This window comes from Penicillium vulpinum, assembly GCF_028829585.1.
Source record: "Penicillium vulpinum strain IBT 29486 chromosome Unknown utg000001l_segment0_segment0, whole genome shotgun sequence".
In the NCBI taxonomy this organism is placed as follows: domain Eukaryota; kingdom Fungi; phylum Ascomycota; class Eurotiomycetes; order Eurotiales; family Aspergillaceae; genus Penicillium; species Penicillium vulpinum.
The window spans coordinates 2,474,366-2,491,691 of record NW_026643241.1 but is presented as its reverse complement, the minus strand read 5'-3'; the positions used below and the strand labels follow the sequence as shown (position 1 = coordinate 2,491,691).

Here is a 17,326-nt window from a genome sequence, read left to right as displayed (position 1 = left end):
ATGTACCTACATGGATGGGATAGAATACATACTCTATACGGAGTACCTTCTGAAATCAGGTTGGCCAATTGGAACGGTCCGGATGATGTTGCATCACGCGGCAATCCTGGTTTTATGGAGAGAGGCTGGGAAAAGCAAAAAGGAAAGAAAAGGTGAGAAGTGAAAGGTAGAAAGTGAGACTTTTTTTTGATGAAAGTTCTTAACTCCATGTACTCCGTACAGAGAGTACTTATACGAGGTCAAGGTCGCAGGTTGTGTTTATAGGATCAGGAACAGTTCCACAGAATCCCAGTCAAAGGATTTAAATACATAACATTGATTCTCACATTAATTCCTGATGAACAATATTAAATATATAATATCTGGAATATACTACCTCGGATCTCTTGCCACCTTGTGGACTAAGCGGAGGAACATCACCAATGGCAGCCTAGGACCAAATCATTTACCAGGAAATAGTAATTTGCCGAGATATTGTGAATATTCTTCTTTGTATTCTGAATCTGAATATTATACAAGTGAAATGAAAATAGACTAGAGCGGAATTGGGAATTGGAGATAAAAGAAAGAAAGAAAAAAAAAACATTGTACGGAGTACTAGTCCACGCGTTGTGTACCTGAAAGTTACCTAGGGAAAAAAAAGAGAAGGCTTAGGGATTGCGTGGTCCCCGATAAAAACTATCCCATTTCCCATTTTGTCTGAAGAATAATAATCTCTTTCACTATTCACTATTCACAGGACTTGGAGAATTCAGGATTCAGGATTCCTAATTGTCACTCAATCTCTACTCCACTCTCTTTGACAGTTCACATTATCTTGCATTTACCCAACCACTTTGGGCAACTCCACCTCAAATCACCTCAGTGCATATTCAGTCTCCATTCACCATATCCCATTCACCATATCGATCGGGGATCCAACTAGACAACCGGGCACCAAACCTCACCGTATCTCAAATTGCAAACGCACTGATTGCGCCTCTTGGCAGATCCCACCTCCACCACGCTCCACTACACCCCAGCAGATCACAACCGTTTCAGACCTGCCTTGATTGAATCTCGGACGCTAAGAAATACGGTGGAACTTGCGCTAATAAAATGGACACTCCTCAATCTCCCACCTCTTCCAAGAGGAGTCGTGGATTCAGTGTGAAATCCGACAAGTCAGACAAATCAGGACCAACCCCCCATAAACGTGGACTCTCCGAGTCATCAGAAGAGAAAGCTCGTCGCAATCTACACACCAAAGCAGATCCTCTTGTCGCCATGAACGAACTGCAGCCTAGTACGTTCAACAGTTGAGACATTGGGCCTTGATTTGGGTCCGGTCGCATTTCCTTCCTATTTCATTTCAACTGACACTTAATAGTGGCGGTCGCGCTGGAAGCCTCGAATTTGGGCTCGTTGCGCGAGATCCAACACAAGGATCAGTACGGGAATGTCATCAGTTCGTACCCATTGACACTCACTGGTTCCTGGGGCTTTTGTGGCTAACCCTTGCTTCGTCATAGCCGATCCCGACCTGTCAAATCCCACTCGACCGCGCTTCGAGCGCCCCTTGGATACCATTCGATCATTCGAGGCAGCTATCTACGGCTCATACAGTAATAATCGTGCGTCATACATCAGAACAGGTACTCCCTTTTTTTTTTTTCTTTCTTTTTGGCAATAGCTCGTGAAAAATCAAGAATACGGGGAACATGGGCTGATTTATTTGATAGAGGATGCTGCATCACAGATGGGCGACTTCAGCCGACGAACAAGTTACCATGGAGGTATATTTTCTGTGATTCCCATTCATCAATTGCTTCTAATCTTTTCACCAATAGGTCAAAACAGCGGCCCTTCCAACCGAAACTACGATCAAAGTGGTCAATACGGCCAATCACAATCGCGCCCGGACAGCATCGTGAACGCGTACCAAAACGCGCCTCTATCCCCCGAGAGCACCACCCCCCCGAATCCCTACCCTTACGCCCAAAACGGATATAACCAGAGTGGACATAGCCCAAACAGCAGAAGACGCCCATCTCACCACCCACGCGGGTCAGGGCCCGCCGAGGGATACCCAAACATGGCCAATGGCTCACCATACGGCTATCCTCAACAAGGCAGTGGTTTCCAGCGGTCACGGGACAACATGGCTGCCATGTCAAACTCTAATTCTGGAAATACAGACCCTTATGGCCAGTCTACAGACCCCAGCTCGATGAACAGCTCCAACGATCAATTGCAGCAGCAGGCTCTGCAGCAACAGCGTTTTGGTGACCGTTCCCAAGCTGAGTATGGTTTCGGCTCACCCAGGGTTCCCCAGCCCGGAGGTGGCCCTAACTGGGGTGGACCTGTTGGAGGTACTCCGACTTCCACGGGGGCTGCGCCTGCACAACCGCCTGTACACAAGACTGTGAACCAACCTCCGCCTAGTGAGGAGAAATCCAAGAGGAAGAGCTGGTTCAAACGCCGGTTCAGCAAAGATTAAATCAACATGTCTCGGGTGAGATGTGAGATTGATAATGCTTGATACTGTATCCGCACACTGCATTTCAAGATGCATAATCCTTTGTTTTCGGGTTCTACAAACTGGCGTTCTTGTCCCTTTCTTTCCGTTTGTATGAAAGGATATGCGGGACGTGTTTATTATTATTTCTGCTTTTCATGACTAATTCTTTCCGCATACTATAATGAGGTTATGATACATGGATACATGGGATGCGTCATGGATTGAGACTTATTTAGTTTGTTTGTTTTATGTCTTTTTTTCCCTGTTTCTTATTCATATCAATCTGTATTTACTCCATATGGCTCTTCCTAGGATATCAGCTCCATCACATCTTACTGTTCAGACCATTAGGTGCATACATACATTTGCAGGTACCTATCTAAGATCCAAAAGACGTGAAAAAAAATAACACAAAGCAAGAGCAAGTCCACCATAAAATCTGGAATAAATTGATACCAGGCTAACCCGCCATCACCACCGCACGAGAAATGGGAATCACAAAAGAAGCACAAGACGCAACTGAGGAAAAAACCCCCAATTTACCCTATTTCCGCCCCAGCAACTTATACTTCAACTTGTCGGCCAACCCTTCATGCGCAACCTTCTTCTCTTTCTTCTCCTTGAGCGAAGCCGCATCAAGATGAACATTTCCCTGTCCACCACGCTACCGAACCGAAAAAAACGTCAGCCATAATGTCCTGGGAAAATGCGCCTGGGGTTCCGAAAAGCGGGGGAGGGGAAAACAAAGCAGAACTCCGCAATAGACATCACATCCAGAGGAGGGAACGGAAAACCGAAAACCACAGGGAAAGGCATGGGGAATCAATCATAAAATAAATCGAAGGTAAACAAGTGAAAGAGCTCTCTGCTGCTCATGTTGCTTACCCCGGTGTGGTATGTTTCATCGGTTGAGTCGCGCACTGCAAGCTCGGGGATCATCTCGGCGTCATGGGGAGCCCTGGACTGGGGTCGGACCATTGGGGAGCCGATGTTTCCTGCGCCGCCTCGCTGGGTAGAATCGGGTGCATCAGTGGAAGTTGCGGATTGGGGTTTGGTGGGGTGAGAGGTACTCACGCCGGCGGAGTAAGCGCCATCACCTTGGTCGCCGTAGGGGCCTTCACGGACGATCTCGCCATCGACGTATCTGTTTTGATTTGTTTTTAGTATGTTGTCGCATGTATGTATGCCTTGTTTGAACATACTCGGTGGCGTCCTGGCCAATATTTCCTTTACCTATTATTGGGTAAAAGTCCGTTAGCTGGCGGTCATGAGATGTGGAGGGGCAAGCGCATTTAGGGCTTGGGGGTTTAGCTTGCCTCCTCGGCCGTGAGAGACCATTGGTGCCTCTGGCTCGCTCTTGGGCTGGTCGGTTTTCTCGGCCATCTTGACTGATTTTTTTTTTGGTCAGATATTGAAGTAGATGTATATTGTAAGTGAGGTAATTCGCAAGTGAGATGGTTCGCGGATGAGATACGATGGGGGTAGATGCGAAAGGAAGAGGGACTGGGGGCAGATAGGAAGTATTTATCGATTTATCGATTTATCGATGGGGCGACAGATGCAGGTACAAGATGCGATAGTGGGGAAATCCACGTGGGTGCAAACTGCAGGCTTACTGTTTTTTCTCTTAAAAGGTCGCAGAAAGCTATAAGTTGTACAGGGGGGATATGGAAGTGGATTTTGGGGGATCTAGATCTTTTTAAGTATAACCCACCTTTGATATCCCGGGAGCTAGATAATACTAGATAATACTAGTATGTCGAGCCAAGAGGTATCTAAGTCGTTCTCTATCTATATTAGATGTTGTTATTCAACTACATTGAACATTTATATTCGCAGACGAACTACATTGGTGACGTCGATAAGATAACAATCTCCGATTGGTAGAATGGTGACAAACTACAATTGGCCGATAGGGAGACTTGGCGTTTACTATACGGATATTAAGACAAAATAGGAGATAATATGTGTTATTGAGCCTGTGCAATGATGGAATATTCCTAAAAGATATAGCGAAGATCAGCGTGGCTACAGCCCAGATAGCGAATATAATAATGGAGGCTGCGCATGCTACCCGAATTAAACTCGACATGTCCTTAGTTTGTCTTCTTTTTGTCTTCGCTTGCGCCACCGGTGGTAGGAAGTCCCATGAAAATTTTGAATGAATCGTAGCTATAAGATCAGAGTCAGTAGATATCCAGGACACAGACCAAAATAAAGTGGAACCATACATCATCCATTGGAGTCCGGTCTGTACATCGTAGTCTTGTTAGCGCTGAACTTAAACCTGAACATAATAACAACTTACCAAAGTACCGATCATTACAATACGAACAGGCAGTCCATTCCACAATCCTCGGAAGCCAATGTCGCCATAGATACGGCTCATAGCAGCGCCAAATGCCTCACCCGCCTGTCGATTCGCGTTCAACTTACTGACCATGACATCGGCAGGGTGCGATACAGCAGCACACAGAATACCAGCAAGATAACCACCCGAGAATGCAACGACAGTCTGGGCACCCTTGTTGTAGTCGGATTTCTGACCTGGCAGATTGTGGTAGATCATCTCAACAATGGTCTCGAAGGAAGCAAATTTCATCATAGTGTAGGGAACTTGGCGGCCCCACAGCGGGTAAAGACCCTTGTACAGACTGGGGCAAGGGTTAGCATATAGAGTGTTGACTCAATATCGGTAGGCGATAGATGTCGAGCTCACCCAGCAACGCCCTCCTTGGCAACAACGTTCGAGATACCGCTGAAAGTACCTGTAATTTCAGGGGGGATAGTAGTCTGACCGCGGACCTTGACAGACTCGAATGGGCACAGGGCAATATCTGCAATGAGCTCTGCCGAGGCACTAGCTGTCAGGTAGATAGCAGTCTTGAATCGGCTTGCATTTTCCTGGCCTACCAGGTCGCTATAGAAGACCTTGAAGTACTCATATCCTCCATACTTGAAAGCTCCTTGGGCCTGTTATAACTGTAATCAGTATATGCATAATTAGGGATGTACAAGATCCACATAAAGCTCAGGCTTACACTATAGCCGAAGAAGGTAGGGCTCCAGCCCGTGAAGACACCACGGATACCTTCAGCTGCCCGGATAGTTCGGAAGGCTTGTAGATTGCTCTTATAGAGCTTCGAATCAACTTGGCGGCGACATTTGATCAGATCGAGGGGTGTCACGGCAGTGTGGGTAAGGCCCTGGTATATATGTGAGTATATGGCTAATACAGCGATCATAGTTCAGCTAAAAGGAGGTACTGACACATGCCATCATTCCACCGAATGTGCAAGCTACATAGTACTTCAGAGAGCCCGGCTCGATCTTGCCGGCCTTTTCCTGGGCCTTCTGGCTTGCGACATTAAATTCCCGGCTCGCCTCGTGTGCAATGTCGTCGGCCTTTGACTTCACATCGTCAAGTGCACTCCAAGCTGCGAACGGTCTATTTTTCGCAATGGGGCTTGGATTGTTGCTCGGATTGTTGCTCACAGCACCCAGAGGATGCCGGGCGGCGAAAGCGTTGATCCAGTCAGGAATCATGGTGTACACTTCGGGTAGTGGGTATGAGTGGAGTCGGCTTGGATATCCGTTGATCTCCACCGAAGGGTGGATGTCGAGTGATACTGAGCGTGTCTCCTTTTGATTGAATCCGTATGAGAACTTGAATCGGGATGAAACAGGATACAATGCAACGGGGGGATAAAGATGATTCTCACAGAGGCAATGACGTGTGGGGCTTGTAAGCACCGGCGGGCTCCGACAAGGCACTTTATAGTACCTGCGTAGAATTTACTATCAATACGTCCACAAGTACTCTATAGAAGCTAACATTTACACTCCAAATAATGCCATCGAGATTGGACCTACTTATAGGTTCTCTTAACCTTGGAATATGCCGCTCTTCATGCAACTGGCTAGGATTACAATCCCGGGGGCCGGGGGCCAAAAGGGAAACCGGGTTGTATATGGGGAGAAGTAGTACGTACTTAACATGCGCTTCACAAAGTAGATTAAAAAAAAACATTGACTTGGGGCTATTTATTATACCACATCGTATTAATACTAGTTTCCTATAGTCTGGAAATTTAGGATACTCACACAGGGCTAGATATAGCAATTGGGCCGTCTCAATTGTGTGCTTTCTTACATTCCTTTTAGCCCAGTGATTGGGAAGTAGTTATTTTGAAATTCAAAGTAAAAAAACAAAAGGAAAATGGATATTTTGAATCTGATAACCTCCGTGGCCGCAAGCGTCTTCTGTAGTGGAGTTAAAGATGCCAAGCTTGACATCAAAAAGTCATCCACCGGCTGCAAGCTCTTGACCCTGCACAACTTAGGTATACAATACGGAGAAACCTTACTTGACTTCTCAATATTTACATCTGGGCCAATTGTTCTCCACCTTTTACCTAACTCTACCTCTTCTCGACTACCCCCTAACCAATCCACTGCCCCTCATTGACCCCTCATCGCGATCAAACCCAAAATGGCATCATACCTGACCGGCAGCGAAGCCTTCACTCGCGAGAAGGAAACTACCTCCGACACAAACACATCATCTACAGCAGCCTGGGCCGACAAGTACCGTGGTGTCCGTCTTTCCCAATAAAATCATTTCCCGGCCCCCAAAACTAACACGCAACACAGGCAACAATTGAAGACCTCGACCCTCCCCCGGCCCTCTCAATTTCCTCCAATGACCCAATTTCCACAGCCGTAATGGCCGCCTACGAGCGAGACTACACCCACCTCACCGTTATCTCCCCGACAAAGCGTTCCCTGCTGGGCTACCTCAACATCCCACGGCTACGGGAGCTGCTGCAGAGCGGTGCTGTGAAAGAAGACGACCCAGTCTCAGCGGCAATGCAGCGCTTCAACCGCAAACGTGGCATCTATCATGTCATCACGATGGAGACACCGCTCGAGGAGCTCGAGCAGTTCTTCGAGAGCGAGACAGGGCCAAATGGCGAGCCCCGCGAGAAGCAGCAGTTTGCTGTTGTCACTGATGTGGCACGCAAGTTTGTGCTTGGTGTTGCTACCAAGGCGGACTTGGAAGAGTTTGTCAAGCGCAGACCTACCTAAGCTTATGGGAATGGGAATATGTGAAGGAGTGATTTCTGTTTGGCACTGCATATTGGCGCATCTATCTATACCGAGGGCATGGGTCGAGGTCTTTTTTTTGTCTCTATGTGGTTCTTTCAACATGAACAACACATCTTTAATATGGGCCTTGGCTGATGGGATTGAAGTGTGAAGCTTGATATCTTGGGAACATTCAAGATACATAGTTCACATTTAGAGGAATAGCTCGGTCAATGTGTAGTTTTACATTTGAGTCCTTGGATGGTCAAAGTTCCATCCCATTTATGCAACAGAAGCCCTTACCACCCGAATAATGCAGTAACGCCAAAAAGAGTAATCGTTTTATCAAATCCAATAGATCGAGTTCCATCCAGGCTACTGGGCTTTCTTGGAGTCTGACTTGGTGGCTGCTTGCCTATCCTCCTGGTCTTCTGTCCAGGCGACATAGATGTATGCGAACAAGACAACATTGGCGGTAACGGCGGCGGTGATTCCGGCGAGTGTAGAGCTCCCTTGATAAAATCAATTCAATTAGGATATGTCATTGCAAGCTGGAAGGCAGAGAAACGCTTACCACTGAAGATTGTATTCACAGTCAAGAAATACATGCCAATGGGGCCAGCGACCATGGCAGCTGTGAAGTAGAGGAGCTTGTAAATCACATCGCTAGATACCAGAGCTAATAAGAATCTGTCTTCAAGGATCGATTTAAGCTTCTAAGGCTATTATCTTACGCAGGAACCGCCGGGGCCACGTCGGAACTACCTTGCGGCGCAGGCTTCGCCGCTACATTCGCGTAGGACTGGTTGTGGGGACGGCGGGCAGACATACTCGTGTTCTTTAAGAGTAATAGTAATCAAGAAAGTCAAAGGCCAAGTGGTGTAAAGTGAAGGCCTGGGTTGAGAGAACAAAGGAACGCATCTGAAGCTATCAGTGCGGAGGTAACTTAGTGCCCGCCATCACATGCTGGCATTTGATTGGTGGGTTGAGGTATATATGCCCCATGTGACTCTCTTATTGTTTCATTTTCCTATTTAGGGAAAGTTGAGGTCTATTGTTCATTGAATATAGAGGACTAAGTCCCATTCAAACAACTGTAATGATATTCACTGATTCATATACCTTAAATTCCTTTGTTCTAATTTAGTGCTTAATTGACTGACCTCGCACGTGATTGGGCGCGTCCATGGTCGCGCGTGTCCGCTTTGGCAGAAAAAACATTCCTGAATAGAACAGAACAATTAGAATGGGCACCAATGATTGAATAACATCGTTATTATTGTGAGCCCTGGAGCGATGGATGAATCTGTCAATATTACCCCCCCTCGAGATATCAAAACCATACCGAGTACCCCTCCTGGCGAAGACTACGAAACTATCGCCACTCTTCCAGCGGTAACCCCATCGCAAAGATTGACCCAACCAACACAACTACTTGAACATCCTTACTCGCGGTATAACAATACTGTCATTCAAGTTGCTGCATCTTCTCCCATAGTACCAATCCCTTCTCCTCCTCGCCGACCTCAAGGCGGTTTACTTTCATCCTTAATCGCTCCTTCTGGGACGCAATTCCGACCTCCTGCTTCTGGTCCTACAAAACGAACTCCAAAATTTGATCTCGACGACGGACCGACATACCGAGGTGGCTCCTCAGACGAAGAGTACCACCTACAAAGTACAGATATCAAACCGTCTATGTTTGCGAAAACCATTCGGAGTCCTGAAAAAGAAAAGATCATGGAGTCGCCCGTCCGCTCAGACACCGGGCCAATGGATCGGTTCCGAGAAATTACGACCTCTGCCATGTACGATCCGAACAATACTGGAACCGCAATCAAGCGCACTGCGGATCAGATGAGCCCACCCGCACCCAAGGGAGTTGCCATGAAAAAAGCCCGACAAGGTGCGCCCTCTCGCGCACAACCTGTGGGAGCTCCAGACATCCTGCTTCATGAAATCAATGACTTCAGACTCCGCGTCAAAGTTGAGCGCATTCTCAAAGTTATGCCGCATATGACTGTTCGAACTTGCATGGACGCTATGTTGAAGGCAAAGGGCAATTACGACGACGCCCTTCAAATCCTTGCCAAAATGGATGCTGCCGACAAGGAAAATGGTCCCGTGGTGATTGAATCCTCTGATGATGAATTGGACGGCTCCCCGGCTACGGGCCCCGCCCCCATGGCCAAGCAGAACATTAAAGCCCGTGGCACAATTCAGGACAAGTGGGCGGCAATGAAGCTGCCCAAGGCCCAGGAGTCTGATGACGAAGGAAAGCCTCGCCGCCGACTTATTCGTGGACCTAAGTCTGAGGGCTCTTCCCGTGCTATTTCTCCTGTTCGTGCTATCACAATCAACGATGTCAGTCCCCCGAAAAAGAAGCTAGGACGGCTTCAGAAGGGTCGCAAAGCTCCTTCGCCTGATCGATCGGAGTCCCCCGAGGCTATGATGAGTGATTCGGACGATTCCAATGCCCAGGTCCAAGGATCCACCGCTGGCGGTTTAGATTCCAAGGTCTTGAAATTCTTCAACACGTGTCGTGTTCAGGATCTCGCTGATATTGCATCTATCCCCGAAGAAACTGCTCAAATTATTATTTCGAACCGTCCATACGAGACCCTCGATGAGGTGCGTGTTGTCTCTGCGCCAGTTGTCGAGACTGCGAAACCCAAGGGCAAGAGAGGAGGCAAGGCCCCCAAGCCCATTGGAGACAAGATTGTTGACAAGTGTGTTGATATGTGGACTGGATATCTGGCTATTGATACCCTTGTTGGTGAGATTGCGGAACTCGGCAAGCCAGTTGCTGAAGAGATGAAGAAATGGGGTGTCGATACCTTCGGAAAAAATGGTGACTTGGAAATTACCAACCTTGCACCTTCCAAACCAGCAAACGATTCGGGTATTGCCACTCCCGCATCTGAACGCCAATCCTCCGAAAGTGATGAAGAAAGCGGCAAACTGGTCGTTTCCAAGCGCAAATCTCGTTTTATCTCACAGCCTGCTATCATGGCCGACGATCTGGTGATGAAAGATTACCAAGTTGTGGGAATCAACTGGCTGGCATTGTTGTTTGAAAAAAATCTCAGCTGCATTCTGGCTGACGACATGGGCCTGGGCAAGACTTGCCAGGTCATTGCATTCCTCGCACATCTGTTTGAGAAGGGCATCAAGGGCCCTCACCTGATTGTTGTCCCATCTTCCACCATTGAGAACTGGCTTCGCGAGTTCCAAAAGTTTTGTCCAGCCCTAAGTGTCATGCCTTACTACGCTGGTCTCAACGAGCGTGCTCTCATCCGGGATGAGATCGAGGAACGACGTGACGAGATCAACGTTGTGGTCACCACCTACACGATTGCTAAGGCGAAGCTTGATGCCAAGTTCTTGCGCGACATGGATTTTACTGTTTGTGTCTATGATGAAGGCCACATGCTGAAGAACCATCAGTCTCAGTTGTATGAAAAACTAATTCGAATTCGGGCGCGTTTCCGTCTACTTCTCACCGGCACTCCTCTTCAGAATAACTTGCAGGAGCTGGCCTCTCTTCTCGGCTTTATTCTTCCCTCAGTCTTCCATGAGCACAAGGAAGACCTTCATGCAGTGTTTTCCAACAAGGCAAAGACTACCGACGAGTCCCACGCTACTCTCCTATCTCAGCAGCGCATCGAGCGCGCGAAGTCCATGATGAAGCCTTTTATCCTCCGACGAAAGAAGCACCAGGTCATTGATCTTCCAGCCAAGCATTCCCATGTTGGTTGGTGCCAAATGAAACCTTCTCAGGTCAAGATTTACGATCATGAAAAGGAACAAGTGCGCCAGCTCTTGGCAGATCGTGCTGCTGGAAAGAAGACTGGCTCAAAGTCCGCCAACATTCTCATGAAGTTGCGCCAGGCCGCTATTCACCCCCTCCTTGCTCGCCGTCACTACACCGATGAAATTCTACAGAAGATGGCTAAGGCCTGTTTGAAGGAAGACAAGTGGTCGCTCTCTGACCCTAAGATCATTTTTGAGGAGCTCACGGCTTACAACGACTTCGAGTGCCACCACATGTGTGTGGAAAACCCCAATTCCCTCGGCAAATTCAAGCTCAAGAACGATGAGTGGATGGACTCCGGCAAGGTGGAGCACCTCAAAGAGCTTCTCACCCGTTTCATCGCTAATGGCGATCGCACCCTGATCTTCTCCCAATTCACGATGGTCATGGACATCCTTGAGCATGTCCTGGAAACTCTGAAAATTGAATTCGTCCGTCTAGATGGCCGCACCAACGTCGAGGACCGTCAGTCCATCCTCGACGCCTTCCATGAGCGCACCGAGATCCCCGTCTTCCTCTTGTCCACCAAGGCTGGTGGTGCCGGTATTAACTTGGCCTGTGCCAACCGCGTGGTCATCTTCGACTCTTCATTCAACCCACAAGAAGATGTGCAGGCTGAGAACCGTGCCCACAGAGTCGGCCAGACCCGCGAGGTCGAAATCTATCGCCTCGTGACCAAGGCGACCATTGAGGAGCAGATCTACGCACTGGGCCAGACCAAGTTGGCACTTGACCAGGCCGTGGCTGGAGATGATGAGGCTGGCGCCAAGAAAGGCGAGGAGGCTGGGATGAAGGTTGTTGAGGAGATGATGATGGCCGAGCTGCAGGTGAAGGCAGAGAAGTGAGCACAAAGAAAAAAAGAAAACAAAAAAAGGAATACTGGAGTTTCTGTTGTGAGTATCAGCAGGGTGATGCTGATACTGCATTTAATACTGTGCTGAATGTAGCACAGTTAGCACGTGGCGTTCGGTAGGATTGATATCATGGCGATTCTGGGAATCGCATATCATTTGTTAGATTAGAGGATTCAAAAATCCAACTGTTATTTAGTGCACGATCTTTCTAGGCTTTGTAGGAAGTAGGATGACACCTAGATATGTATTGAGGCTAGGTATGTAGTCATCTAAGATAAGCATGAGATATGTAAGTGGGGAATAATCTAGACAGAGTAGATGGAAGCAATCATAAACACCTCAGAATGCAGATGCAAACAAGATCAAAGGAATAGTAAACTGAGAGAAAACCGAGGGCTATGCATGGAGGCTGAGAACAGAGCGCGGAAGTAAGCAATGATAGATGATGGACGGAACTAAAGGCGCAAAGCAGTATTTACGCCGTCAGCTGAGATGGAGCCTGAGTCTGTGCGGCAGGAATCGTAGCCTCAACAGCTGGCTGCTCAGCATCAACTTGAGCGACCTTAGCTGGCTGAGGAGCAGAAGACCGCCGAATAGGACCACCTCCATGAACAGCTGGCGAAGGCGTCTTAGTCCGAACAGCACCGCCACCAGCCGCACGAGCAGCCTCAGACTCCATAGCATTCTGCACAGCCTTCGGCTTAGACCCAGACTGGGTTTGGATATCGGGCACACCGGCAGTGGTCTCCCACTTATCATCCAAACCAAGTAGTTGATCAACAGCTGCAGCAGCAGTAAGCAAACCATCGAATTTCAACCCGCGGCAGATATCAAGATAAGTCTTGGATAGCTTCGTATCTTTGAACTCTTTGTCCTTGCCGGGGATCAGCATATTGAGCAGGTACTTGGTATTGCCCAGGCGATTCTCCGACTCGATACAGAAGCGCATGTACTCGTGGACGACGTCCCGCCACGGCGCGACGCCGCCATCCTCCTCAGCCCTGAAACAAGACGAGTTGGTCTCGGCAGAGGTCGCGATCATAGCCCCATCAACGCCGTACTCAGACATCAGCGCGAGTCCCTGGTCGCGCGACGTAACATCGCCGTTCATCACACACGCCACGCCAGCATCGTGGCAAATTTTTGCTATCATGGGAAGCTGATCGCGGATTGCACGTTCACGCGGCCGCATAGGAGTCGTACGACAGTGCACTGTCAAGCCTGTGATGCCTGTTTTCACGAGGCGGGTGACTAGGGCCTCTGTTTCTTCGGGGCTGGATAGGATGCGGATTTTGACCGAGATACCAATTTGGAAGGGTTCGCCAATCTCCTTGACAAGAGCTTCCAGGATCGAGACGAGGAGGTCGGGGGGTGCGGAGGAGGGCAGCACCCATCCCGCCGTGTGTAGAGAAAGGTTTCGGGCAGCCTGAGTTGACGTCGATGCCTGAGACGTCGGCGGCCACGACGCGCGCCGCTTGTACTGCTAGCTCTGGATTGGCGGTACCCATTTGGTAGATCAGCCGGCCCTTTTCGCGCACTGGGTCGATGCGGTAGATGATTGATGCTTTGACTGGTTTATTGGGGCGTCCGCCATTGCTGGGCATGCGGGTGAATTCGATTGTGCCGTTTCTTGGGTTCACGCGACGCTCAGCGCCGATCATCGAGCGGTCGATTGTCTCGGGGCCCCAGACAAGGTCGGCACCGTATTTCAGCGCTAGTAGGCGCGAGGGTAGTTCGCCTGATCGGACCATTGGGGCGAGGACAATTTTGTTGCGATAGTCGACACCGTTGGCGGGGATGGGCACGCGCGGCACCACGGCCGGCGCGGGGACGGTTGCGGTTGCTGTTGCGAGGGTTGTCATTGTCTTGCGAAGATTTCTGATCATAGCATTCCCAGATGCTGCGGGGAGAGGGGAGTATGTATTGAACAGTCTTTTTTCCCGTATGGCCTCCCGATTGAAAGTTTGAGTCACGTGAAGATAGTGGCGATAACAAATCTTCAATGTTTTCAGGACCAAAAGCTGGTCATAGGATTTCATGTATTCCTGTAACATTAGTAATCATGGTATTTTTTTTGCTCTTCCGGTCCGATCATTTCTCCGAAATCAGAGCCAATGATTAGCGTCTATTCCCTGCCAAGGATCACGACATCCATGTCTACTAGTACTCTGTACATATGTAGCTCTGAACGCGATTGTTTGCCATTCTTCCGAGGGCTTGATGATTCTAAGGTTATAATGTTCCAAAATTGAAGTAAGCACAACTTGCAATTGATCTATAGGCCACGTATCCTGCCGACATCGGCATATATCGCAGTATGAACTCGGATACATGCAGTGTACATCTTGTCAAATAGCTAAGATATAGCGTAGATCTACAGGGCTATGGTATAGTATAATCTTAATATGTAGTGAGAGCACGAGACTCCAATTATATACAATGTACATCCTCCATACATCAGCAATTGACTGATTCAGTCCGAATATCAATCTGATTCGGGTTGATCATTTGTAAACATGCCGACTTTCGGAACTGCCATGTTATTTTTTATGATTTTCTTTTCCCCGTACAAACCTCCGACACAAGGGGTTAACACCGCGCAGCACAACTTATACTGTGATTGCAGGGTTCATGTATTCTGTATCACAAATACTAAATAATATCAACCCAAAAAAAGCATAAAAAGCACTTCCAACACAACCAATGACTTGTCCTCCCTTGGTCCGACTGGGAAGTGCTACCTCCACCGCCTCCCGCCTTGTTTGGCGTACATCAGCAACGCTGGCTCCCCCCACTTCTATTGCCCCTCTCTCTTCTTCTTCCTTTTCCTCTTCCTTATCCCGTGTGGCCCAAGTATCTAGACACTTTTCGTCTACTTCGTCCAACATGTCTTACTCTATCCGCAAGATCGGTTCCCCCTACACCCTTGAGCACCGCGTGTTCATTGAGAAGGATGGCGTCCCCGTCTCCCCCTTCCACGACATTCCTCTCTATGCCAACGAGCAGCAGACCATCCTGAACATGGTCGTTGAGATCCCCCGCTGGACCAACGCCAAGCAGGAAGTACGGCAACACACACCTCAATTGATCCTCGACACATGCTGATTGCATCAACAGATCTCCAAGGATGAGTTCCTCAACCCCATCAAGCAGGACACCAAGAAGGGCAAGCTCCGCTTCGTTCGCAACTGCTTCCCCCACAAGGGTTACCTCTGGAACTACGGTGCCTTCCCTCGCGTAAGTTTTGGACCTCCCTCCCACACACGTGGATAGGAACGAGGAGTGAGGAAAAAAAATTGACACGTTATGAATTAGACTTGGGAAGACCCCAACTCCATCCACCCCGAGACCAAGGCCAAGGGTGATAACGATCCTCTTGACGTTTGCGAGATTGGCGAGCTTGTCGGCTACACTGGCCAGGTCAAGCAGGTCAAGGTCCTCGGCGTCATGGCCCTGATTGACGAGGAGGAGACCGACTGGAAGATCATTGTCATCGACATCAACGATCCCCTTGCTCCTAAGCTCAACGACATTGAGGATGTCGAGCGCCAGCTTCCCGGCCTCATGCGCGCCACCAACGAGTGGTTCCGCATCTACAAGATCCCCGACGGAAAGCCCGAGAACCAGTTCGCCTTCTCCGGCGAGTGCAAGAACAAGAAGTACGCCGAGGATGTCATCCGCGAGTGCTCCGATGCCTGGGAGAAGCTTGTCTCCGGCAAGACCGCCCGTGGCGAGATCAGCCTGTGAGTTCTATCCATATACATATATCCTTGCCTTTGAGGGTATTCAAGCTAACCAGTACCAGTGCCAACTCCACTGTTGAGAACTCCGCCGACCGCGCTGACAAGGCTCAGCTTGCTGCCATCCCCCGCAATGAGACCCTTCCCCCTGCTCCCATTGATGGCAGCATTGATAAGTGGTTCTTCATCTCAGGTGCCGCAGTATAAATGATATTTTTTGCAAAAAAAATATAAAACTAACCAAAACTTTCAAGCCTATGATCGTCTGCCTGGCGGGAACTACGTTCTTCGATTTCCCGAAGAAAGAACCCATTTTTGAATTGTGAATGAATTGCTCCTAATACTTGCTCTTTACCACCACAACGTAGAGAAGAGTAGTGTCCGATGGACAGATGCAATTTGAACAACCAGATATCAATGAAACAATCACCACTTTCAACACCAGCGTGTGTATGAGATCCTCAAGTCTATTCCACTATGCTCAATATCAGTTATCAAGCATCAACAGTTTATGTTTTCTAGCAAAGTAAGGATAATTCAAGTATTCCAGTATGCCCAACAGCGCCAAAAATCGTCAGATGAAACAAAATGATAGGTAATATAATACACGAATGCACAATTCGAACAATAAAACTTTTCACTAATTCTTCAAGCTGGCCTCCCGCTGCAGAGCTCTGCCAACACGGGACACCTCCTCGATAACATCGCCAATCTTCAGGCCGCGCTTTCCAACATCCAGTGTAAGCTCCTTGCCGCCCTTAAACCCGATAGTCATGGTCGGTGACTCGGTGGAGTTGCGCGGCAATTGCTTGACCTTGATATCGATGTGGGTCGGGCTGCTTGTTGGGATAGTGTCTGGTGTGCGCAGCATACCCAGGAAAAGTCGGCATGGCCGGGAGGCGCGGGAGAAGGGGTTGTAGGCGGTCCGGAAGGTGGTTATCGTGGCGATGGGGATGGTCATTCTTGCGGTTTTGGTTTGGTGGTGAGCAGGGTGGGGAAGGGTTTGTGGACTAGGAAATTGATCAGTAAATTGATCTTTTGAACAACACCCTGTAGCTCTGTATCGGCTCCGTTGTTGCGTACCTGAGTCGATGAGGGCTGATAGGAAGTTTTTTGAATGTGGTGTTGTCTGAGGTTGGTTCTGCGATGGTTGGATAGATGACCCTCAGTGGAAGATTGCACCAAGGAAGTAAATTGCGTGGATCTCAGTCGGTCTGCGACAGCTCTGACAAGTAATGGCGCAAGTTCAATTGCAAGTTCTATCTACATCAGAGTCTCCGTTGCGAATTGCGGTTGAAGGAAATGGGGCATGTTTGTCTCGGATGCAAAC

General features: G+C 48.7%; 9 protein-coding genes across 9 annotated transcripts; 4 read left to right on the top strand and 5 right to left on the bottom strand.

The window, feature by feature from the left end:
• Nucleotides 1-1,098: 1,098 nt before the first annotated feature.
• Nucleotides 1,099-2,479, top strand: N7479_000926 (DUF2406 domain-containing protein; the record flags this gene model as incomplete). Its single annotated transcript, XM_057248624.1, has 5 exons — nucleotides 1,099-1,285; nucleotides 1,370-1,447; nucleotides 1,512-1,634; nucleotides 1,689-1,775; nucleotides 1,830-2,479. 5 exons carry the CDS (start codon nucleotides 1,099-1,101, stop codon nucleotides 2,477-2,479), a joined length of 1,125 nt encoding a protein of 374 aa, XP_057113056.1.
• A 565-nt stretch (nucleotides 2,480-3,044) lies between these two features.
• Nucleotides 3,045-3,883, bottom strand: N7479_000925 (DUF3602 domain-containing protein; the record flags this gene model as incomplete). The annotated part of the gene is made up of 4 exons (XM_057248623.1): nucleotides 3,045-3,164; nucleotides 3,386-3,644; nucleotides 3,703-3,758; nucleotides 3,836-3,883. 4 exons carry the CDS (start codon nucleotides 3,881-3,883, stop codon nucleotides 3,045-3,047), a joined length of 483 nt encoding a protein of 160 aa, XP_057113055.1.
• Nucleotides 3,884-4,596: 713 nt separating this feature from the next.
• N7479_000924 (putative mitochondrial phosphate carrier protein) lies at nucleotides 4,597-6,046 on the bottom strand (the record flags this gene model as incomplete). The annotated part of the gene is made up of 6 exons (XM_057248622.1): nucleotides 4,597-4,672; nucleotides 4,732-4,751; nucleotides 4,809-5,154; nucleotides 5,220-5,473; nucleotides 5,542-5,706; nucleotides 5,771-6,046. 6 exons carry the CDS (start codon nucleotides 6,044-6,046, stop codon nucleotides 4,597-4,599), a joined length of 1,137 nt encoding a protein of 378 aa, XP_057113054.1.
• Nucleotides 6,047-6,992: 946 nt separating this feature from the next.
• On the top strand, nucleotides 6,993-7,588 carry N7479_000923 (putative cystathionine beta-synthase (beta-thionase); the record flags this gene model as incomplete). Its single annotated transcript, XM_057248621.1, has 2 exons — nucleotides 6,993-7,097; nucleotides 7,154-7,588. 2 exons carry the CDS (start codon nucleotides 6,993-6,995, stop codon nucleotides 7,586-7,588), a joined length of 540 nt encoding a protein of 179 aa, XP_057113053.1.
• Nucleotides 7,589-7,963: 375 nt separating this feature from the next.
• On the bottom strand, nucleotides 7,964-8,417 carry N7479_000922 (vacuolar ATPase assembly integral membrane protein VMA21; the record flags this gene model as incomplete). Its single annotated transcript, XM_057248620.1, has 3 exons — nucleotides 7,964-8,100; nucleotides 8,163-8,254; nucleotides 8,323-8,417. 3 exons carry the CDS (start codon nucleotides 8,415-8,417, stop codon nucleotides 7,964-7,966), a joined length of 324 nt encoding a protein of 107 aa, XP_057113052.1.
• Nucleotides 8,418-8,884: 467 nt separating this feature from the next.
• N7479_000921 (DEAD/DEAH box helicase) lies at nucleotides 8,885-12,247 on the top strand (the record flags this gene model as incomplete). The annotated part of the gene is made up of 1 exon (XM_057248619.1): nucleotides 8,885-12,247. The coding sequence occupies one exon, from the start codon at nucleotides 8,885-8,887 to the stop codon at nucleotides 12,245-12,247; it is 3,363 nt and encodes a 1,120-aa protein (XP_057113051.1).
• A 484-nt stretch (nucleotides 12,248-12,731) lies between these two features.
• Nucleotides 12,732-14,118, bottom strand: N7479_000920 (tRNA-dihydrouridine(20) synthase (NAD(+)); the record flags this gene model as incomplete). Its single annotated transcript, XM_057248618.1, has 2 exons — nucleotides 12,732-13,682; nucleotides 13,738-14,118. The coding sequence occupies 2 exons, from the start codon at nucleotides 14,116-14,118 to the stop codon at nucleotides 12,732-12,734; spliced, it is 1,332 nt and encodes a 443-aa protein (XP_057113050.1).
• Nucleotides 14,119-15,142: 1,024 nt separating this feature from the next.
• Nucleotides 15,143-16,203, top strand: ipp1 (inorganic diphosphatase IPP1; the record flags this gene model as incomplete). The annotated part of the gene is made up of 4 exons (XM_057248617.1): nucleotides 15,143-15,319; nucleotides 15,374-15,493; nucleotides 15,572-15,999; nucleotides 16,062-16,203. The coding sequence occupies 4 exons, from the start codon at nucleotides 15,143-15,145 to the stop codon at nucleotides 16,201-16,203; spliced, it is 867 nt and encodes a 288-aa protein (XP_057113049.1).
• Nucleotides 16,204-16,636: 433 nt separating this feature from the next.
• N7479_000918 (mitochondrial 54S ribosomal mL53 protein) lies at nucleotides 16,637-16,957 on the bottom strand (the record flags this gene model as incomplete). The annotated part of the gene is made up of 1 exon (XM_057248616.1): nucleotides 16,637-16,957. One exon carries the CDS (start codon nucleotides 16,955-16,957, stop codon nucleotides 16,637-16,639), a length of 321 nt encoding a protein of 106 aa, XP_057113048.1.
• Nucleotides 16,958-17,326: the final 369 nt, after the last annotated feature.